At 44.6% G+C, this 24,362-nt stretch overlaps 2 protein-coding genes across 2 annotated transcripts; both read left to right on the top strand.

The window, feature by feature from the left end:
* Nucleotides 1–1,466: 1,466 nt before the first annotated feature.
* On the top strand, nt 1,467–10,193 carry LOC117258048 (chitinase-3-like protein 1). The gene is made up of 10 exons (XM_033628515.2): nt 1,467–1,479; nt 1,645–1,864; nt 1,996–2,052; nt 2,790–2,874; nt 2,961–3,079; nt 3,171–3,294; nt 3,387–3,530; nt 4,332–4,448; nt 4,540–4,672; nt 10,174–10,193. The coding sequence occupies exons 1-10, from the start codon at nt 1,467–1,469 to the stop codon at nt 10,191–10,193; spliced, it is 1,032 nt and encodes a 343-aa protein (XP_033484406.2).
* A 1,782-nt stretch (nt 10,194–11,975) lies between these two features.
* Nucleotides 11,976–23,969, top strand: LOC117258047 (chitinase-3-like protein 2). The gene is made up of 12 exons (XM_078170399.1): nt 11,976–12,001; nt 13,416–13,442; nt 13,600–13,804; nt 13,897–13,953; nt 15,099–15,264; nt 15,479–15,597; nt 15,689–15,812; nt 15,900–16,082; nt 16,223–16,339; nt 16,469–16,717; nt 16,808–16,818; nt 23,837–23,969. Exons 1-12 carry the CDS (start codon nt 11,977–11,979, stop codon nt 23,967–23,969), a joined length of 1,416 nt encoding a protein of 471 aa, XP_078026525.1. The 5' UTR covers nt 11,976.
* Nucleotides 23,970–24,362: the final 393 nt, after the last annotated feature.

Here is a 24,362-nt window from a genome sequence, read left to right as displayed (position 1 = left end):
CACAAAAAATCACAAGAGAGGAAAACATGATAAAACAGTGTATTTTGGTCAGTGTGCCCGTCCAGTTAAAACAGTACACAAACCCAGCCAATGTTCAGAATACCCAGTACTGTTCAGTTCTGTTTGTCATGACAAAATAAGAGCAACAACACGTCAGATAGGTGTTTCTAACCCTGTTGGGTGTGTATCCTGTTTGTCTGTTGGGTTGATATTTTTTCAATAAAACTCTTTCAGTACGTGACTTATTTGATGATTGTGCTGGTCATTAGATTTATTCATAACCACTTTGTTTTTAGACACACCTTGCACCACAATGCTCCTGTTGGTCATTTCCACAAATTATTGCTTTGTTATGTGCATGTATTGTTTCTTTGTATTTAATAATTGCTCTATTTATGTTGTTTTAATGGATGTCCGGGAACTACAGGTGAAAATTTGCCTAGTGACCTTTTGATCGTAGAGATCATCATAGAAATAACCCTGTTGTTACTGATATTGATGTTAAGATGTTTTGGGTTTTTTTGTTTTCGTCTGAATAGTTGATGGAGCTAACATAAATATAGACTTGCTGGATTATTGGCTACAAATATACCCCAGACGTAGGGCATCCTGATGGTCTAGGGATTTCAGATACAATAAGTTGAAACTCTCCTGGTTTGAGTCTGGTAGGAGACCTTCGCTGCACATAACTTCTACTCTGTGTGAATCTGTAGCCCACATCAATACTGATGACTGCAGGCCTCTCAGTTCCTCTATCAGAGTGACCAAAATTTGAATTTAAAGTCAAAAGGGCCTGGCATGAGGTGACTTTTAACCACTGACCCAGTTTCAATCAGCATCCGATTGCTTTGGAAATTCTAACATTGCAGTAATTATCCACACCCTCGTGAACTGCCCCACCCTGTCAGCTGTGCACCTGATTTAAAGCAGCACATCCAGAGATCCACCAGTCATCAGTCACAGCAGAGAGACAGTATATGCTTCTTTCATCATGACTTTGTAAGTATCCCTTTACATCTGATTTCATTAGAACATATTTTGCTACATATTTTGAGAATTAGTTGCGCTGTTTTCTGACTTGAACTGTATTGTTGTTTAGAACAGAGTGAGGATTTGTTTTAAAATCCTGTTGTTTTTTCAGACGCATATCAAACATTTTTTTTTCTATTTCCTCTGCTTATCCACACAGTAACAACATGTGCAGGCTCACTCTGACTGCAGGTAAGACACACTGCTCAAGTTTTGTTTCCTTAAAGAGTCAATTCACCCAAATCACAAAAACACACATTTTCTCATTTTCCTCCAGTGGTATCTAACCATACAGATATTTTTTGCATTGCTTGTGTTTTTGTCTCTCAGATTAATGAGAGTGAATGTAATTTGGAATTTGGGCAAACTGACCTCTTAAGCTCTGTTTTTAACCTAAATACTGACCAGTCTGTCACTTTCAAGGTCTCTGTTTGATGATGGCCAGCTTGGGTAAGTTTATAACATACATTATTAATAATTAATAATCAACAGTTTTACCAGCAGATAAATAATCTCACTAACTCATTGTTGGTTAACAAGGACTTTAATAATGATGTCTCCAGAAACAAATTAGAACCATCATGATTTTTCTTCCTGTCTCTGCCTCTCCCCCAGCCTCTCCCTCAGCCTCTCCCTCAGTCTCTTCCCACAGGCTGGTGTGTTACTACAACAGCTTGTCTGAAAAAAGAGGAAAGTTCACGGTTTCAAATATTGATCCAAACAAGTGTACCCACTTGATCTACGCCTTCTCTGACATTAAAAAACAACACAGGCTGGTCCCGAGCACATCAACTGACATACTACACTATCAGGCCTTCAATGGACTCAAAACCAGGTCAGTGCTTCAGCCAAATCAGTGCATTCAGACCTTTTCACTTTTGTCCCCTTAGTCTATAAATACTGTGGAAATGATGCTGAATTTCCTGTTTTGTTAAATAATCATTACTGAACTATTTTGCTCCACAGAAATCCACTGCTCAAAACCCTGTTGGCTGTTGGTGGCCTGAACTTTAACAAACAAAAGTGAGTTACTTACATGAACACTGAGGCCTTCTTTGTGTGTCATTGCAAAGTGTAAGCATCACTTCAACATGGTATTTTCTGACCATGAAACTTGTTGTGCCCATATGTTTTTTGTGCTTTGCACAGCATACATTGTATGTGGTTTCATATAAACGAGGTAGCAGAGTGAAATGGTATTTAAGTACATAAATAAGTTAATTTCCTGATTCAATCAGCACACAAAATGTCAGTTTTTAGAAACAATATATTAATGCAAACACTGCAACATAGTTCAACAAGCAGGATTGTTGATATCTGATACCTTCATGACATCATGAGAAACCAACAACAGTCGCTGGAGAAGAATCACACAAATATGTGCACATGAAGGGGTCAGTATTGTTAGTATCTGCAAACTCCAAATGAGTTGGTGTTTTATTGAAAGATTTACATTTTACTAGTGGGTGTTTGCATTCAATCTAATGCAAAGTAAGCGCAGCTGAATGCATCACCCATGGCCCATGGAAAAGCATTTTCATTAACTTTTAACAAATATTACTCCACTGAAACTCACAAAATGTGTTTCACATGTGTTAAACATGGTAACCTGGCCATTTACTTATGGCTGTATGTTGGTCTTTGCTACATGACCTTGTGCTTTGTGCTGCACTTTGTGTTTGTGCTCTTAAAATGCAGTCTTTAAATGCAGTTTGTGGAGTGTCATCTTTAAAACACTGTTTTGTTTAAATGTTTACCAGATTCAGTGCAATGGTGGCAACACAACAAAACAGAGCAAAGTTTATCAGGTCTGCTATCACACTACTGAGAGCAAATGGTTTCGATGTCAGAAATATGCTGTATATAGAATTTATGAAAATATTACCTTTTTATATTTAACTGAAACTGAACTGTGCTTCTGTGTTGTATAGAAGCTCAAAGAGGCCTTTATGGCTGAGGGAACAGCAGATAACCGATTACTGGTCACTGCCAGTGTCTCTGCTGAGAAAGCAATCATCGATGCCAGTTATGAAGTCGCACAGATTACTACGTAAAACTAATTTCATGCCATTCCTAACATTATACCCATAATTAGTTGCAGTCATGTTTTGGTGAATGTGATCTCCTCTGCATTTAATCAGGTACCTGGATTTCATTAATGTGCTGACATTTGACTTTCACGGACCCGGGAAAAGTGTCACAGGACATCACAGCCCCTTATATCAGGGATCCCAGGACACTGGAAACAAAACCTACTTTAACACTGTAAGTACAGGGATTCATATTCTAACTGTATAAATGCCTTTTCATTTAGAGATGTCGTCTCATCCCAATTGTTTTTTTTCTCCACATTGTAGGACTATGCCATAAACATGGGGTTAGTGGCATACGGGCGAGTTTTTAACCTCTCCTCTGCATCCAGTGTTGTTGGAGCACCAGCCAATGGTGCCAGTATAGGAGGTCTCTTCACTGGTGAAGAAGGACTCTGGGCCTATTATGAGGCTGATCAGAAGTCCAGTGCAAGAGGGTTTATTCTTTGCTCAGAGATGACATCCATTAAACCAATAAACCCATTTGAGTTGGTGGTCCGAACCAAGAACTGAACCCAAAAGGCTCGCGCACTGACCTTTATACCTAGTCTCTCTCTCTCTCTCTCTCTTGCTCACTTTCTTAAGTTTTGTAACCAATCATATGTGTAGAATTGCCCTTATTTTTCCTAAGTCATATACGTCACAACATCACTTCTAAGTCACTTGAACCCTGACAGACCCCTAAAACCAGTTAAAACCGGTTGGGGGGCCTTCCTTCACAAAAGTGTCAACCTCAGCACTTTACGTCTTCCATATCTGATCTCCCCCCCTTTGATGTATCCCAATCATCCAAGTTTGAGTTGGTGTGCTTGGACTGGCCTCAGGGTGTTTGTATGTATGTCCCAGGCCTTGCATGTTCTCCAGCTCCCCCCTCCTTTCTCCTGGCTTGATTTTACTATAGGGGCTTTAGTTCATTCTACTATTATATTTGGATCTTGCTTGGCTTTTTCGTTTAAATTCACACAGTGATAACATATTGATGATGCAGTAGCAATGTATTGATAACACAGTGGTAATTAACTAATTATATATTGATAATATCTTGATAATACAACTCAACACAGTGATTGTGCTTAGATTTTGGTGCTCTTGACTACCTTTTAACTCAATTTGATATTATATACATGTACACACATACACATACATACACACACATGTATGTATATATATATACATATACATATACATATATATATATATATATATATATATACATGCCTTTATCTTGAAAGAGTAGAAGTCCGGATGATCTCTGATCAGAGCGTTCCATACGCCACCACAGGAAATCAGTGGGTTGGATTTGACAACCACTACAGCCTTGAAGTTAAGGTAGTCATCTGTTTCATTCATGCTAAAGTAATGCTCAGTAATTCCTGACATGACATCAGCGGTTAAAGTGTTTTGTTCATCATCCTCTCAGACCAGTTACCTAAAGGCTAATGACTTTGGAAGAACTTTCGTCTGGTCTCTGGACCTGGATGACACTAGTGGACAGTTCTGTAAACAGGGCAACAACCCTTTCATCAGCCACCTGCACACTCTCCTGTGTCCAGGTAATCAAAATCCAAAATGTTTCTATCCTATCCTGACATCCTCTGTGTTTGATTTAATTAGGTCAGCCTTAATGTAATCACCTGTTATTGACTTTATTATATTATATCATGCAGAGTGCAAATATCTGCTTTCTCTATGAAGAAATCTCAGCAGTCAAGCTCAGTGATATGAAAATATGATGTGTTGATCAGAGTTAAAGAGTTAACAAAATATCTGATTCTCGTTCTTTTAGGTTTTCCTGACCCTACAGCTACAACAAACACTGCCACAACAGCTCCCAAAACAGCCGTTTCCACAACAGTCGCTCCTGCTTCTGAAAACCCCTGTATTGGTGTGGAGAATGAGAAATTGGTATTGTCAAAAGATGTTTTATTAACAATTTCTTCTGATTTATCAATGTTGATTCTATAAAACATACATAATAATGGCTATGCTTGCTTTTAAGGTGGAACACTTTGAAAATGTATGCATGAAATGTCAGCACCACCATTTTCAGATGGATTTCCAAAGGCTTCCTGTCGCCACTGAAATTCCAAAATAATGGGAATATTATTACATTTATTTCACTTCCAACTCTTTTCAGTAAGCAAACAAAACTATGACTAATGTCATGACACCCAGTTTTTCGCCAGTGAATTACATATACTTTCATTCATTTATAAATGCATGTACATGTTAAACACACACTATGCAGGATTTTCCTTTAAAACAATGTATGGACTCATTCAAAAGTCGTCTCTCTCAATCACAGTTTACGACCCACTAGAATTTATGGCAGAGTATTTACCTCCAGGTCGGGATGTATCCCCACAGCACACAGGTGAGGTCAGGACTTCATAATAAGGGCCAGACTGTAAACTGTATGCATCCGAGAGGAAGCCACGAAGATCATAGACACCGCGCCGTTTTTTAAAGAATCTTCCAACAGCTGTTGTTCACTATAAAATCTCTTCAGCAATGTTGTTTATTCTTATTAATAAAAGGCCACAGTAAAAAGTTAATAAAAATTAATTAATTGTTTATTTTCATGTCTGTCCGTTTCATCATGGCCCACCCCTTCTGGGATTATTTAGACACACTTAAAGAAAAACAACAATCTAATGCCATCACGCTGACACAAAGCAAATAAATAACAGATATAAAGTTAGCAATTCAACATAAAAAGACTGGTATAAACAAATAACTACCCAATACAAGTGGAAACTAAACAAATTAGACACAGGTATCTAGAATAAAGAGTGTAACGCCAAAAGGGTTTGATGTGTGGCTCCACTTGAGGAGAAAACATCACAACTGCAGGGCATAGTAACTACGACAACAATTACCTCTGTAAACATTTTATGATATAATGGCCTATTTTCTAAGTATTAATTCAATCCCATCACTCTGGACTAGAGCTGCTGTGAGTCATTAAAAATCTGGAAAAATAAGTAGGAGCTGCTCTCTTGTCTTTTGGTGCTGAGCAGAGGGCACCGGTAAAGGAACTTTAAAATATATCTTTTTATAACGGTTTCTCTCTCGTGGTCCTTCTAGCTCACTGTTTGTTATAAACTTCAACTTTACTGTCCCAGAGGGTCAATACTCTCGCAGCCAGGAAAAACACAGAGGCACACAGACTAAGGAACAGTATAAAAAATACGAGTAAATACATAGAACATGAATGCATCAAGCCACACAAAAAAAAAAAAAAAAAAAAAGTAAGACAGCCTTTGGTAGTCTTAAGAAGAGTAGCTCAAACTCTCCATTCCAGAGATGAAGAGCAAACTGAAAAATACTTTGAGCCTTTGGAATTGCTCTCTTACAGAAAATGTGAGACAGATCGAGGAGCACGCCAATGATCTTACTGGTCATTGTGACAGAATATATAAACAAATATAAACAGAGAAGTTGATGAATGGGGGAGCTACAAAAAAGCGTTATGAGCTTACCACCCACTAGTCTCGCTCACCAGACCTTTCTCAAGAAAAGAAAGGTCTGGCTGCACCGACTCTCACTTTAAGATTGGAAAAAAAAAAACGCCCCGGCTTTTTTTATTTCTTTCAACCAATCACAATCGTTCTTGGCGGTGCCACAGCAACGGTGCGCTTGCAAAAATATTACCGGGGGGGGAAACAGGTTTTGGTGTAACACAACCACAAAAATATCGGCTACAGGACGCAAACCATGGCAGAAAAATGGCTACATCCCCGCAAGATCAAACACTGCAAAAGTTAGTAAAGGACATGTTGAAATGTTGAAAACTGCTACACAACAGGAGGTGGTAGGGCGGGACTTCAGCGGGTGGCTCGTTCCGCCCAATGAGAGGCTGATCTATGCAGCGAACTTCCGCCCACTCGGACTAACCACCCCCAAACCAGTTGAGCCTCCAGAGGAAGTGCAATTGTTGCTGGAGATTACCCACCATATTTTGCCAAACACAGAGGTAATGTAATAATATTAGTCCTGTTTGAATTGGCATCTCTGTGGTTGGCATCACTGCATTTTTTTTTTGTTTCTCAAATGCTTTTTTCTGCCTCTTACATGGACGAGAATTAGATGGACTGCATTTGCAATTACAAATGCAAGTTTCTCTGATGTCACTACACAGCATGGAGATCCATTTGAAGAAGGCAAACCCAAATCCATCACAAGAGCAAAATCTCGAAAGATGAGATGGATGACATGCTTGACTGCATGCAGCAGGGAAACATTTTCTATCTTTCAACAGGCTCAACTGTTATTATGTGGTAGCCTGTTAATAGTAACACTGACATCATAACTGGGAGTAAATTTGAGTAAAATACAGACTTTGTTTATCTTGCAAATGAAACACAGATGTGGGGATATATTCTTAAATCACATGAGGTTTCAGGTACTAATCCCATGCGAATGGGGCTTAAGACAAGGGGTGGATTATGAGAAGCTGGACCCCTGGAAACAGGCCCCACCACCTCTCCTACAGAGAAGCAAGACACAGACTTTGTGTTGGCTTTTCGTCTCTTTGTAGTTGTGTCTCTTTGAGGTAATTTTGTGTCTTTTCTGTTTGTTTTGTGTCTCTTTGTGGTCATTTCGAGTCTCCTTCTGGTCGGTACTTGTTAATTTGAGTGACATGTTGCAAGTGAAGGCCAGAGGGCCCCCTGCCACTTTGGGCCTAAGGGCTCGTTCTGTAATCCATCCATGGTTTAAGCAATATTCTGGGTCAGTCTGCTCTTTATTATTGGGAAGCAGCGACTGCTTTCATTCAAGCCAACAATTATCAACACAAAGTACTATTTAGTGCTGTTCGTGAAATAAAAAAAAATAACAAGGTGGGACATGGGTGTTTCTAACCCAGTTGGGTGTGTGTGCTATTTACTTGGTTGTGTATAACATTGTTTGAGGACATGCCTTATTTGATGATTGTGCTGTTCATTATGGCATTAATTGCTGTCTTTGTTATTAAAGCTGACCTTTTGCTGGTTTATTTTTAACCACTGTATAATTAAACACGCCTTACATGCCGCCGCTGCTCATTTCGACTAATTGTAGCCTTGTTCTATGCATGTATTGTTACTTTGTCTTTAACAGTTACCTTAACTTGACATACCTCACACGTCATATCATGACGTTGTTTAAACATAATTGTTGTTTACAAGACGTCTCTCAAGAATTGGACAGGAACAGCAGGTGAATATTCACCTTTTGACTGATACATGCCAGAGAAAACATTTTGTTATTGTTAAAATGTTCTGGTGGTCTGGTGTTTTAAGACAATGCTGACAATGAAATTGCAACATCGTTTAAGTCTTGATCTTTATTGCATATTATTTCTGCTCTTTCTGCTGATTACCAGAAAAAAACCCTGAAAGTACCACTGAATTATTGCAGTGCTAATGTCTTATATTGGCCAAGTATTTCTGTTTTTCTGGTTACTTGACAGAGTTTTAAGCAAGTAATTACAAGAAAAATTTGAGTTTAAAGTCAAAAGGGCCTGGCATGAGGTGACTTTGATTCGTTCTATTGTTCCACCTTCCATCAGAATCTGATTGTTTTGGACATTGCAACATGCAGTAATTATCCACACCTTAGTTAACTGTCACACCCTGTCTGCTGTCTACCTCATTTAAAACAGCACAGCCAAACATCTGTCAAACATTCATCACTTACAAGTAAGACACCATATTTGCTTCTTTCATCAGTAACTTTGTAAGTATCCCTTTTACTCTGATTTTAACGACCCACTTGTGATTTCTTTCTTGTTGCTTTTTATATTTCTATACCCGCTCTATCTCTATAACTAGCTACACTAAATACATTTTAGGGAGAAAGGTGGAGGGGTGAAGTGAACCAGCAGACACCATGTAGACTCTTTCTCTTTTCGCTTGTTGTACCTAATGTCATTATTACTGTGGTTGTGCCAATGATATGCATGATTTTTAGTTAGATCAGACCTGATCAGATCTTAACTTCATCATACCTTCATTGATACATGTGTGGTAAGTGTGATACTGTTAGTGTGGTTGGATGCTGAGCACCATGTCCTCTCTGTTCTTTGGCATTTGACAGCTGGATTGATATTGTTTCTCTAGATTCTGATCACCTTATTTCTTTTTTTAAACATAACATTACATTAATGTTGTTAAAGCTATGATTGTGTGTTGTTTTTCCTGATAAAGCGAAGTGAAAATATCATGGGTCTGGTAAGAAGAGGAATATTTATGAAGCAGGTAGTTGGGTTTGACAATGTGATGGTACAGTTGCGATCTCCCTCCAGTATTCTCAGACTATTTTCAAATCGGCAGAGCTAAAGTAGATGATGAAACTATGCTGAGTGATACCCATCCTACTGTGGAATCTGTTTTTTCACGTCTTGACCTGTGGTATAAGGACAGATCACAATTTGAGCGTTTATCGAGATTCCCTCTTGGAAAATAATCCTTAGATGTTTTGGTTGGGTGCTGACAACATCAGTAGCTGCTGGATACATCTTAAAGGGATAGTTTGGATCTTTTGAAATGGGGTTGTATGAGAGACTGAATGAAAGTCAGTGGATTTCATACAGTAGATGTCAGTCAGCATGCCCCCAGTTTGGAAAAGCAAGCAGGAGTTAAGCTGAGCAATGTGCTGCTGTGGATGGGTCACCAACAAAACATATTTTAGCTTCCTAAAAAAAAAAGCATCAATAATAGTTTAAGCATACAGTATATTTAGAATATATTCACTTAACCTTGCCTTCAGACACGAAGGTGACGCTGTTATATTGGTTTTTTGAAAGCCAGACTCCATTGAGAAAAATACTGATTTAACACAGCTGAACAAAGGAGCTGCTGGTCGACAGCTGCTTCGATCAGTTAGTTCCAGCAGCTCCCTCGTTCACTGACGTAAAATTACTGTTATTGTCAGTGGAGTCTGGTGAAATCAATGAAAGCACAGACAGAGAACTGAAGCCATTGAACAACTTCAGTTCATTGTTAAAGTGGCAAGGTAAAGCAGTAAAAATATTCTCAATAGTGTACTCTTAAACTGTTTTTGATTGTTTCAGGTGGAACTTCAGGTGGCTAAAATATGTTTTGTTGCACCCTACAGCACCCACAGCAGTATACTGCTTAACTTCCATGCCGATACTCCAGCGTGCTTCTCTAAACTGGGGGCAGGCCAACTGACATTCACTGTAGACCTATATAATACACTGACTATGAATAAGTAACTCATACAACCCCACTTAAAAAGATCCAAACTGTCCCTTTAAAGGTGCTGTATGTAAGAATGTGGCCAAAACGGTTACTGCACTCAAATTCAAAATACTGCCGCAAGTTGTGTCCGCCCCCCCTCCCCAACAGATTCGAGGCATCAGCGCGTCCTTGATCTTCGGTTTTCCAGCGGACCGTTGGAGCAAGGCTGGCTTCTCTGCTGCTAACGCTGCTGCCGGGATACAGCTGAGGAGGAGCCAGCTGCTAATGCTATGTACCGGGACACTGCTAATGCTGCTTGCTGTGCTGCTGTAGCTCAGTCATAACTGTAACTGATGCTGAGACTCTACTGACTGCGTGACTGGTAGACGGCGGTGGCACAACAGGCCAAAACACAAATTCAAAACATAAACATGATTTGCAGACCGTATTTTTTTTTATTTAAATGCGAATATTCTGGCTGTACTATTGTTGTCGGTGAGATCAGTATGTTATATTAACATTATTCCTTAGTCTCTGTGACATATTAAGATGATTTTACGACTATTTGCTTTAGATTTCTTACATACAGCTCCTTTAACTGTAAACGTAAACCAAACAAAGCTGTGTGCAACATGCACCAAAATAATTATTCCAATATTTTATGTAGCCCACAACCTGGCCTCAGCCAAGTGCTTAGTATTAATGATGCACACACCACAGAATATAAAACTCATTATGCTAACTGACACTCAAAAAAAGCAGCTGTCACAGGGGACAAGTAAAAACTTACTGTTGAGGTAACAATATCTGGGCCTCAACAAGCTAGAGTATAGACATAGCATTCAAATAACATTTAACAAGATATGTCGTAGTTATCCTTACCTGGCTTTTACTGGTGAAAAAAGGTTAAATAATGAAAAAAATACTGACTTTGTGTGCCTTATGAAACATGATGCCATCATATGATGGTGACCAGCATCTGTAAACAGATAAAATACTCAGGGGAACATTCTGCGGTCACTTGTACTGTTTGCTTTTGCCACCATTCATTCACAGTTAATTAATATAACCATCACAGGACTACCAAACACCTGTTTTTAAACACTGCTCTATGTCCCTGATGTTAATTTTGTAAAGTATCTATACATACAAGTTATATTAATGTGACTTATTTCAGAGATGAATTCAAAGCTTACTTTGTGAAACAATTCACAAGGGCTATTAAGATTCACCGTCTAACATTAAGTTTAAAGTGCAGTTTGAAATCCCCAGTCACAGGCTACAATTTCATCGACCTTTACCTTGTATGGCAACCAAGTGTTCTTTCTCATTAGAAAGTGTAAATAATCAGTATTTAGTCAGGATAGATTAAACAGAAAATTCATGAAAAACATAGAACAGTTCATCCAAATGACATTTCCAACTCTGGCTTCCAGTAAAACTCATCAGTTTTAAATGTTGACACCAAAAATGAAAGCATCATCATACTGGAGAAAGAACTTGACCTTGAAAGGACAAATACTTTGGTACTAAACTAGAATTAAATACATGCAGTTTTCTGACTTGAAATGCATTTAAACACTTAAATTAATAACAACGGAGTGAGAACTTATTTGAAAATCAGCTTCATATTAACATTTTTTCTATTTCTTCTGCTTATCCACAGTGACAACATGTGCAAGCTCACTCTAACTGCAGGTAAGGCACACTGCCAAAGTTATTGTTTCCTTACAGGGTCAGTACATCCAAATCACAAAAAAACAAACATTTTCTTAATTACCACCAGTGGTATATAACTATGCAGACACATTTTATGTTACCAGATACGACAGCGGGGCTGGTATTGTTTTCACCTTGTGAGGCTACGTGTCTGTGTGTGTCAACATGGCAAAATGTGGTCCCTGAGACATCAATTGTAGCAGGAACTACCACAGAGACAGTTTTGTGTACCTGACCAGGTGGTCAGGTAGCTGTCTATCTGTCTGTCTAGTTCTCTGTGGACAACTTTTGTCATTGTGATAGTGTCACAGTTGAGTTGTGAAGTTTTAGTCACATTGAAGGCTGAATTTGAAGATGGGTGTAGTATAAGCAAGGCACCAGCAGTAGGGGGTAGAAAGTAGGGAAGAGGGCCATCGGATCCCCCACTTTCTGCCCTTGACCCACATTCGTTTTACGTATAGCAGCTGGTGTGATCCTATCGCTGGGTAAACTAGAGACCGTGATCCCGGTCTCTAGTTTAGCCATGTTTTTGTCTCTTGGATTACAGTAAGGAGCAAATTCACAAAACCATTGCACAACTTTTGCAACTACTAAACCTGCACATTTAAGACAAAATAAAATCGTGTAAATCTTAAAGCACCCGCAAAGGGTACAATGCACCTCTTACTGCGCTGCCAAGCAAATATGGTCTTGGTGCTCCTGTGCTTTTTGCATATATCTAAATTAGGTAATATATGGTGTGAACCAGCCCCTTTCTATGCAAATCAGCCTCATTGCAAAAGCAATCCAATAGACAAATATCAGGGCTAATAGCCATACACAGTAAGTGACATTGTTAGCCCCCTCAGAGACTTGGTTGTAACTGCACTTATTTATTTATTTTGCCCTGTGCTTCAAATCATGCCTTCTTCTTTCACTGCCTGAAGGTGTGCAATCGACAACAACCACAGCACTGACAGACTGCAATATTAAATCACAAAAACTGATTCTTTGCAATGACATATAAATTTCTTACCTTAAGTGAGAGTGAATGGAATTTAGTTTGTACTGCTTACCAATTAAAAATTGCATTTAGAAAATTCACAGGCAAATCTCTCCAGAAACAGTTTGCCCTTTAGGTAAAACAAATATAACACACAAAAAGTATCATCCAGAATACACACTGCTCTTGAAATTTTCAAAATGTAAATGAAATCAAATTCTCCTCCAATGTACTGGGGTCACAGCAGAAATCTAACAGAGTAATACCTTCAGAACATGAACAAATAAATCTAAACCTATTTGTGAGGGGAAAAAATGTTTTTTTTGTTCCCATTATTGTTTTGTAATTTGGGTGAACTGACCTGATAAGCTTTGTTTTTAACCTTATACTAACGACTCTGTCACTCTGAAGGTCTCTGTCTGATCATCGCCAGCTTGGGTAAGTTTATAACATGTATTAATAATGATCAACAGTCTTACTAGGAGTAAATAATGTCAATAAGTGACCGGTTGTTTGTAAACAGGAATGTAATATATATATGATTGACATCTTCAAAAACAAATTTAAACCATCATGATTTTCTTCCATGTCTCAGCCTCTTCCTCCAGGCTGGTGTGTTACTATAACAGCTTGGCTGAAGACAGAGCGGAGTACGGGAAGTTCACAGTTTCAGACATTGATCCAAACAAGTGCACCCATCTGATCTACGCCTTTTCTGACATTAATAACCAACATGAGCTGGTCCCCAGCAGAGCAACTGACATACAACAGTATCAGGCCTTCAATGGACTCAAAACTAGGTCAGTGCTTCAGTCTATAACAACTATGGAAATGAGGCTAAATTTTGTGTGTATGTTGAATAATTCTTACTTAAACTTTTATGCTCCCACAGAAATCCACTGCTTAAAACCCTGTTGGCGGTTGGTGGCCTGACCTTTAACACACAAAAGTGAGTTACTTTCAAGAGCATTTGGGCCTTTTTGTGTCAGTGCAAAGACAAGTATAAGCCACAACTCAACATATTGTTATTTTCCTGACCATGACTCTTGCTTTGCCAGTTCATGTGGTGTTTTTGTGCTTTGCAAAGCATGCATGGTGCGTAGTTACATACAAATGAGGTGTCACAAAGTGAGATGCTGGTATTTAACCACATTAGTAAATTCATTTCCTGATTCTATCAGCACACAGAAACAAAATATGTGATGACAATTTTAGGAACTACGTAATAATGCAAATACCCACTTTAACATAGTTCAACAACCAGGAATATTAGGCGTGAAACCTTCATTGCATTATGTAAAACCATAAATATGATGCTTGAAAAGCATCACACAAAAAGGTGCACATAAAGTGGTCAGTGTCATTGGTGTTTGCAAACACCAAACTGATTGGTGTTTGCAGTAAAAGATTGGACTTAGATTATTTTGATTGAATTTTGTTGACATGACAGTGAAAAAAATGCAATACATTTGTTTATGTTGAAACCCACTGGGTGTTTGCATTAAATCTTTGATCTGACTTAAATCTTTCGTTACAAACTCAATGGAACCAAATGAATCACTTAAGGCCCATATAGGGTTGAAGCAGTATACCAGTGTCACAGGATACTGTGGTATGAACATTGATGGTTATTATGCAATGTACATTTGTTTATCCATGGAAATGAAAAAAAAAAAACTGGACGGAGAATCTCACCCACGCGTGCATATCTCCTTTCCTCCTTGAGGCTTCCTTCAGGGCTTTTTACAATTCCATTTTTGAAATTTGTTTAACACTTTATTTATTATGAAGTACTCAACTTCAACTCAACTAAAACAATCCATCTGTTGTCATGTCTTTCAGAGACACTGTAACTGATATTGTTATGTATGTAATGTTATACTGTGAAAGCATGGTATTTTCAGAGACAGTTGTAGTCTTGTGAAAATCTAGGCCCATATGAAAAAAAGGTGTATTTTTGTTTTGCCACGACACTTCTACTAACACTTGCAAAACTGAATGCAGCCCAATAATGAGGTTGGTAACTTCACAGTATAAAGTGAAAAACATGGTAACCAGATAATTTGCCTATTTGTCTGTGTTCATGTTTACCAGATTCAGTTCAATGGTGGAAACACAACAAAACAGAACAGAGTTCATCCAGTCTGCTATCACATTGCTGAGAGCTCATAGGTTTGATGGGCTAAATCTTGACTGGAGAAACCCTGGAGGAGCTGGAAGCCAACCACAGGACAAGCAAAGATTCACACTGCTATGCAAGGTCAGATCCTCAATTTAACCTCTGTCAGAAACTGTCAGAAATATATAGTTTTGTATATGAAGAGTTCATTTGATGAACAGATAACACTATTTTCAATATTTTCTTAAGTGTGTGTGATTGTGTGTGTGTCTGTGTGTGTGTGTGTGTGTGTGTGTGTGTGTCTGCGTATAACCCGACCCTAACTGACACTAAATTTTGCTTCTGTGTTGTATAGGAGCTCAAAGAGGCCTTTATGGCTGAGGGAACAGCAGATAACCGACTACTGGTCACTGCCAGTGTCTCTGCTGAGAAAGCAGTCATCGATGCCAGTTATGAAGTCCCACAGATTGCAATGTAAAACTTCCTTGATGTAATTCTTGACATTATACCTGTGATTAGCTGCAGTCATGTTTTGGTGAATGTGGTCTCCTCTGCATTTAATCAGGTACCTGGATTTCATTAATGTGCTGACATTTGACTTTCACGGCCCCTGGGAAAGTGTCACAGGACATCACAGCCCCTTATATCAGGGATCCCAGGACACTGGAAACAAAACCTACTTTAACACTGTAAGTACAGGGATTCATACTGTAAAAGCCTAAAAGCCTTTGGAGATGACCGCTCACTCTAATTGTTCATTTTTCTCCACATTGTAGGACTTTGCCATGCGGTACTGGCGGGACCAGGGAGCACCACCACAAAAGATAAACATGGGGTTAGCAGCATACGGGCGAGCATTTAACCTCTCCTCTGCATCCAGTAATGTTGGAGCACCAGCCAATGGTCCTGGTGAGGAAGGCTGCTACACTGGCGAAGAAGGATTCTGGGCCTCTTATGAGGTAAAACTGCAAGCTATGAATGTTATTGATTATATCAGTAGCCTTGTGACAGGCTGATGGCTTTTACTGTATTTAGTGTGAAAATTCCTGTTTGAATGGATACATTAGATCTACATTTGAAATTTGACCTATCTTTTCAGATTTGCCTTTATCTTGACGGGGTTACACCCCAGTTGATAACCGATCAGAAAGTTCCATATGCCATCGCAGAAAACCAGTGGGTTGGATTTGACAACAAAGACAGCCTTAATACCAAGGTAATCATCAGTGTAATTCAAACTGTTGCTTAATTATTTGAAAAAGACTGGTTGTACAGAGATCAGTTAAACAGATACTTCGTCAACAATTCTTGAGCTGTTGAATTGTTTTGTTCATTGTCCTCTCAGGTCAATTACCTGAAAGCTAACAATTTTGGAGGAGCCTTCATCTGGTCTCTGGACCTGGATGACAACAGTGGACAGTTCTGTGGAACAGACAAATGCCCCCTCATCAGCCACCTGCATGCTCTGCTGGTTCCAGGTAAAGAAAACTTGAAACATTTCTATCCTATCCTGTCATGGGATGGAGGTTTCAAATGTGTATTTCACTTAATGCTATCAACATTGATGGAATCTAATTTTGTTTTTTTTTACTGTGTATTTTGCCATCAACCAAGTAAATAATGTTGTGATGATTTAACAGGGTAAATTAACAATTTACACAATATCTGACTCTTATTCTTTTAGGTTTTCCTGGCGTGAGTACCTTGAATACTACATCTACGGCTCCTAAGACGACTCCCACTACCAAAACCACAAAAAGTAAAACTACGCCAAAAACTACAAAAACGACTTCAACTCCTGCACCTACACTCACAAAACCCTCTATCACAACCACAACAATTCCCCCGACAACTGCCCCTCCAACAACAGCTGCTCCCACAACTGCAGCTCCCACAAGAGCAGCTGCCTCAACAGCAGCTCTCACAACAGCCGCTCCCAAAACTGCTGCTCCCACGACAGCTGCTCCCACAACAGCTGCTCCAACAACAGTGGCTCCCACAACAGCAGCTCCCACAACAATACCTCCAACAACTGCTGCACCCACAACAGTCGCTCCTACAACAGTTGCTCCCACACCTGCTGCTCCCACAACTGCCACTCCTACAACTGAAAACCCCTGTAATGGTGTGGAGAATGGGAAAATCCCCATCCCTAATGAGCCAAACTTTTTTTTTAACTGTGTTCAGGGGAATGTTAACAAGGTAAAATGTCCTGGTCAGAGAGTTTTTAGCGCAGATCAGGGCCAATGTGTTCTCACACCAGCAGCTCCCACAACAGCAACTACCACAACTGCAGCTCCCACAACAGCCGCTCCCACAATAGCCGCTCCCACAACGGCTGCTCCCACAACGGCAGCTCCCACAACAGCAGCTCCAACAACAGCCGCTCCGACAATAGCAGCTCCCACAGCTGCAGCTCCAACAACAACAGCTCCCACAACTGAAGCTCCAACAACAGCAGCTCCCACAACTGCAGCTCCAACAACAGCCGCTCCAACAACTGCAGTTCCCACAACAGCAGCTCCCACAACTGCAGCTCCAACAACAGCTGCTCCCACAACTGCAGCTCCAACAACAGCCACTCCAACAACTGCAGTTCCCACAACAGCAGCTCCCACAACTGCAGCTCCAACAACAGCTGCTCCCACAACTGCAGCTCCAACAACAGCTGCTCCCACAACTGCAGCTCCAACAACAGCCGCTCCAACAACTGCAGTTCCCACAACAGCAGCTCCCACAACTGCAGCTCCAACAACAGCAGCTCCAACAACTGAAGCTCCAACAACAGCAGCTCCCACAACTGCAGCTCCAACAACAGCCACTCCAACAACAGCAGCTCCCACAACTGAAGCTCCAACAACAGCAGCTCCCACAACTGCAGCTCCAACAACAGCCGCTCCCACAACAGCAGCTCCCACAACTGAAGCTCCAACAACAGCAGCTCCCACAACTGCAGCTCCAACAACAGCCGCTCCAACAACTGCAGTTCCCACAACAGCAGCTCCCACAACTGAAGCTCCAACAACAGCTGCTCCCACAACAGCAGCTCCCACAACTGAAGCTCCAACAACAGCAGCTCCCACAACTGCAGCTCCAACAACAGCCACTCCAACAACAGCAGCTCCCACAACTGAAGCTCCAACAACAGCAGCTCCCACAACTGCAGCTCCAACAACAGCCGCTCCCACAACAGCAGCTCCCACAACTGAAGCTCCAACAACAGCAGCTCCCACAACTGCAGCTCCAACAACAGCCGCTCCCACAACAGCAGCTCCCACAACTGAAGCTCCAACAACAGCAGCTCCCACAACAGCTGCTCCAACAACAGCGGCTCTAACAACAACCGCTCCCACAACAGCAGCTCCCACAACAGCCGCTCCTACAACAGCCGCTCCAACAACAGCCGCTCCCACAACAGCAGTTCCAACAACAGCGGCTCCAACAACAGCAGCTCCCACAACAGCAGCTCCAACAACAGCCGCTCCAACAACAGCCGCTCCCACAACAGCAGCTCCCACAACGTCTGCTCCGACAACAGCAACTCCAACAACAGCAGCTCCCACAACAGCAGCTCCAACAACAGCAGCTCTAACAACAACCGCTCCCACAACAGCAGCTCCCACAACAGCCGCTCCTACAACAGCCGCTCCAACAACAGCCGCTCCCACAACAGCAGCTCCAACAACAGCGGCTCCAACAACAGCAGCTCCCACAACAGCAGCTCCAACAACAGCCGCTCCCACAACGTCTGCTCCGACAACAGCAACTCCAACAACAGTAGCTCCCACAACAGCAGCTCCAACAACAGCAGCTCCCACAACAGCAGGTCCAACAACAGCCGCTCCCACAACAGCAGCTCCCACAACAGCAGCTCCAACAACAGCGGCTCCAACAACAGCAGCTCCCACAACTGCAGCTCCAACAACAGCCGCTCCCACAACTGCAGCTCCCACAACAGCCGCTCCTACAACAGTGGCTCCAACAACTACAGCTCCCACAACAGCTGCTCCAACAACAGCAGCTCCCACAACAGCAGCTCCAACAACAGCCGCTCCCACAACTGCAGCTCCCACAACAGCCGCTCCTACAACAGCCGCTCCAACAACAGCAGCTCCCACAACAGCAGCTCCAACAACAGCGGCTCCAACAACAGCAGCTCCCACAACTGCAGCTCCAACAACAGCTGCTCCAACAACAGCCGCTCCCACAACAGCAGCTCCCACAACAGCAGCTCCCACAACAGCCGCTCCTACAACAGCGGCTCCAACAACAGCGGCTCCCACAACAGGAGCTCCAACAACAGCGGCTCCAACAACAGCAGCTCCCACAACTGCAGCTCCAACAACAGCCGCTCCAACAACAGCCGCTCCCACAACAGCAGCTCCCACAACGTCTGCTCCGACAACAGCAACTCCAACAACAGCACCTCCCACAACAGCAGCTCCAACAACAGCAGCTCCCACAACAGCAGGTCCAACAACAGCCGCTCCCACAACAGCAGCTCCCACAACTGAAGCTCCAACAACAGCAGCTCCCACAACTGCAGCTCCAACAACAGCCACTCCAACAACAGCAGCTCCCACAACTGAAGCTCCAACAACAGCAGCTCCCACAACTGCAGCTCCAACAACAGCCGCTCCCACAACAGCAGCTCCCACAACTGAAGCTCCAACAACAGCAGCTCCCACAACTGCAGCTCCAACAACAGCCGCTCCCACAACAGCAGCTCCCACAACAACTGCTCCAACAACAGCGGCTCTAACAACAACCGCTCCCACAACAGCAGCTCCCACAACAGCCGCTCCTACAACAGCCGCTCCAACAACAGCCGCTCCCACAACAGCAGTTCCAACAACAGCGGCTCCAACAACAGCAGCTCCCACAACAGCAGCTCCAACAACAGCCGCTCCAACAACAGCCGCTCCCACAACAGCAGCTCCCACAACGTCTGCTCCGACAACAGCAACTCCAACAACAGCAGCTCCCACAACAGCAGCTCCAACAACAGCAGCTCTAAGAACAACCGCTCCCACAACAGCAGCTCCCACAACAGCCGCTCCTACAACAGCCGCTCCAACAACAGCCGCTCCCACAACAGCAGCTCCAACAACAGCGGCTCCAACAACAGCAGCTCCCACAACAGCAGCTCCAACAACAGCCGCTCCCACAACGTCTGCTCCGACAACAGCAACTCCAACAACAGTAGCTCCCACAACAGCAGCTCCAACAACAGCAGCTCCCACAACAGCAGGTCCAACAACAGCCGCTCCCACAACAGCAGCTCCCACAACAGCAGCTCCAACAACAGCGGCTCCAACAACAGCAGCTCCCACAACTGCAGCTCCAACAACAGCCGCTCCCACAACTGCAGCTCCCACAACAGCCGCTCCTACAACAGTGGCTCCAACAACTACAGCTCCCACAACAGCCGCTCCCACAACTGCAGCTCCCACAACAGCCGCTCCTACAACAGCCGCTCCAACAACAGCAGCTCCCACAACAGCAGCTCCAACAACAGCGGCTCCAACAACAGCAGCTCCCACAACTGCAGCTCCAACAACAGCTGCTCCAACAACAGCCGCTCCCACAACAGCAGCTCCCACAACGTCTGCTCCGACAACAGCAACTCCAACAACAGCAGCTCCAACAACAGCAGCTCCCAGAACAGCAGCTCCAACAACAGCAGCTCCCACAACAGCAGCTCCCACAACAGCCGCTCCTACAACAGCGGCTCCAACAACAGCAGCTCCCACAACAGGAGCTCCAACAACAGCGGCTCCAACAACAGCAGCTCCCACAACTGCAGCTCCAACAACAGCCGCTCCAACAACAGCCGCTCCCACAACAGCAGCTCCCACAACGTCTGCTCCGACAACAGCAACTCCAACAACAGCACCTCCCACAACAGCAGCTCCAACAACAGCAGCTCCCACAACAGCAGGTCCAACAACAGCCGCTCCCACAACAGCAGCTCCCACAACAGCCGCTCCTACAACAGCGGCTCCAACAACAGCAGCTCCCACAACTGCAGCTCCAACAACAGCCGCTCCCACAACTGCAGCTCCCACAACAGCAGCTCCTACAACAGTGGCTCCAACAACTACAGCTCCCACAACAGCCGCTCCCACAACAGCAGCTCCCACAACAGCAGCTCCCACAACAGCTGCACCCACAACTGCAGCTCCCACAACAGCCGCTCCCACAACAGCCACTCCAACAACTGCAGCTCCCACAACAGCAGCTCCAACAACAGCAGCTCCCACAACAGCCGCTCCCACAACTGCAGTTCCCACAACAGCCGTTCCCACAACAGCAGCTCCCACAACGGCTGCTCCAACAACAGCCGCTCCCACAACTGCAGCTCCAACAACAGCTGCTCCCACAACTGCAGCTCCCACAACTGCCGCTCCAACAACGGCTACCCCAACAACAGCTGCTCCCACAACTGCAGCTCCAACAACAGCTGCACCCACAACGACTGCTCCCACAACAGCAGCTCCCACAACAGCCGCTCCAACAACTGCAGCTCCCACAACTGCAGCTCCAACAACTGCAGCTTCAACAACAGCTGCTCCAACAACTGCAGCTCCAACAAGGGCTGCTGCCACAACAGCAGCTCCAACAACTGCCGCTCCAACAACGGCTGCTCCCACAACAGCAGCTCCCACAACTACAGCTCCCACAACTGCCGCTCCAACAACGGCTGCTCCAACAACAGCTGCTCCAACAACAGCCGCTCCTACAATGGCAGCTGCAACAACTGCAGCTCCCACAACGTCTGCTCCCACAACGTCTGCTCCCACAACAGCGGCTCCAACAACAGCAGCTCCCACAACAGCAGCTCCCACAACTGCCGCTCCCACAACAGCAGCTCGAACAACAGCCGCTCCCACTACTGCAGCTCCCACAACAGCAGCTTCCACAACTGCAGCTCCCACAACAGCAGCTCCAACAACAGCAGCCCCCACAACAGATGCTCCAACAACTGCAGCTCCAACAACGGCTGCTCCCACAACGTCTGCTCCAACAACAGCAGCCCCCACAACTGCAGCTCCAACAACAGCAGCCCCCACAACAGATGCTCCAACAACGGATGCTCCAACAACAGTAGCTCGAACAACAGCGGCTCCCACAACAGCCGCTCCCACAACAGCAGCTCCAACAACAGCGGCTCCCACAACAGTAGCTCCCACAACTGCAGCTCCAACAACAGCCGCTCCCACAACAGCGGCTCCCACAACAGATGCTCCAACAACTGCAGCTCCAACAACAGCTGCTCCCACAACTGCAGCTCCAACAACAGCAGCTCCCACAACTGCAGCTCCCACAACAGCAGCTCCCGCAGCTGCAGCTCCAACAACTGCAGCTCCCACAACTGCAGCTCCAACAACAGCCGCTCCCACAACAGCGGCTCCCACAACAGATGCTCCAACAACTGCAGCTCCAACAACAGCTGCTCCCACAACAGCAGCTCCCACAACTGCAGCTCCCACAACAGCAGCTCCCATAACAGCAGCTCCAACAACAGCCGCTCCCACAACTGCAGCTCCCACAACTGCCGCTCCAACAACGGCTGCTCCCACAACTGCAGCTCCCACAACGGCAGCTCCCACAACTGCAGCTCCAACAACTGCCGCTCCAACAACGGCTGCTCCCACAACAGCCGCTCCCACAACTGCAGCTCCAACAACAGCAGCTCCCACAACTGCAGCTCCAACAACAGCCGCTCCCACAACAGCGGCTCCCACAACAGATGCTCCAACAACTGCAGCTCCAACAACAGCTGCTCCCACAACAGCAGCTCCCACAACTGCAGCTCCCACAACAGCAGCTCCCATAACAGCAGCTCCAACAACAGCCGCTCCCACAACTGCAGCTCCCACAACTGCAGCTCCCACAACTGCCGCTCCAACAACGGCTGCTCCCACAACTGCAGCTCCCACAACGGCAGCTCCCACAACTGCAGCTCCAACAACTGCCGCTCCAACAACGGCTGCTCCCACAACAGCCGCTCCCACAACTGCAGCTCCAACAACAGCAGCTCCCACAACTGCAGCTCCCACAACGGCAGCTCCCACAACGGCTGCTTCCACAACGGCTGCTCCAACAACTGCAGCTCCCACAACTGCAGCTCCAACAACAGCAGCTCCAACAACAGCAGCTCCCACAACGGCAGCTCCCACAACGGCAGCTCCCACAACGGCTGCTTCCACAACAGATGCTCCAACAACTGCAGCTCCAACAACTGCCGCTCCAACAACGGCTGCTCCCACACCAGCAGCTCCCACAACTGAAGCTCCAACAACGGCTGCTCCAACAACGGATGCTCCAACAACAGCCGCTCCTACAACTGCAGCTCCAACACCAGCCGCTCCCACAACAGCTGCTGCCACAACAGCAGCTCCCACAACAGCAGCTCCAACAACAGCGGCTCCTACAACAGTAGCTCCCACAACTGCAGCTCCAACACCAGCGGCTCCCACAACTGCAGCTCCATCAACATCAGCTCCCACAACGGCTGCTCCAACAACAGTGGCTCCAACAACAGCAGCTCCAACAACAGCCGCCACAACTGCCGCTCCAACAACAGCTGCTCCCACAACTGCAGCTCCCACAACGGCAGCTCCCACAACTGCAGCTCCAACAACTGCCGCTCCAACAACGGCTGCTCCCACAACAGCCGCTCCCACAACTGCAGCTCCCACAACTGCAGCTCCCACAACGGCAGCTCCCACAACGGCTGCTTCCACAACGTCTGCTCCAACACCTGCAGCTCCCACAACTGCAGCTCCAACAACTGCTGCTCCAACAACGGCTGCTCCCACACCAGCAGCTCCCACAACTGAAGCTCCAACAACGGCTGCTCCAACAACGGATGCTCCAACAACAGCTGCTCCAACAACAGCCGCTCCTACAACTGCAGCTCCAACACCAGCCGCTCGCACAACAGCAGCTGCCACAACAGCAGCTCCCACAACAGCAGCTCCAACAACAGTGGCTCCTACAACAGTAGCTCCCACAACTGCAGCTCCAACACCAGCGGCTCCCACAACTGCAGCTCCATCAACATCAGCTCCCACAACAGCAGCTCCCACAACGGCTGCTCCCATAACAGTGGCTCCAACAACAGCAGCTCCCACAACTGCCGCTCCAACAACGGCTGCTCCCACAACTGCCGCTCCAACAACGGCTGCTCCAACAACAGCAGCTCCAACAACTGCCGCTCCAACAACGGCTGC

This window comes from Epinephelus lanceolatus, chromosome 8 (assembly GCF_041903045.1).
Source record: "Epinephelus lanceolatus isolate andai-2023 chromosome 8, ASM4190304v1, whole genome shotgun sequence".
NCBI lineage: Eukaryota > Metazoa > Chordata > Actinopteri > Perciformes > Serranidae > Epinephelus > Epinephelus lanceolatus.
Note: the sequence above shows the minus strand (reverse complement) of the source record. Positions and strands in the feature narration are given on the sequence as shown.

Excerpts from the sequence above, each read along its gene's own strand:
- LOC117258048 (XM_033628515.2), top strand. Across the intron at positions 2,053-2,789 it reads CTGAACTTTAACAAACAAAA|ATTCAGTGCAATGGTGGCAA; the intron begins GTGAGTTACTTA and ends AATGTTTACCAG. Across the intron at positions 3,080-3,170 it reads GAAGTCGCACAGATTACTAC|GTACCTGGATTTCATTAATG; the intron begins GTAAAACTAATT and ends GCATTTAATCAG.
- LOC117258047 (XM_078170399.1), top strand. The coding sequence starts at position 11,977 with ATGTGCAAGCTCACTCTAACTGCAG. Across the intron at positions 13,805-13,896 it reads TTCAATGGACTCAAAACTAG|AAATCCACTGCTTAAAACCC; the intron begins GTCAGTGCTTCA and ends ATGCTCCCACAG. Across the intron at positions 16,083-16,222 it reads GATTCTGGGCCTCTTATGAG|ATTTGCCTTTATCTTGACGG; the intron begins GTAAAACTGCAA and ends CTATCTTTTCAG.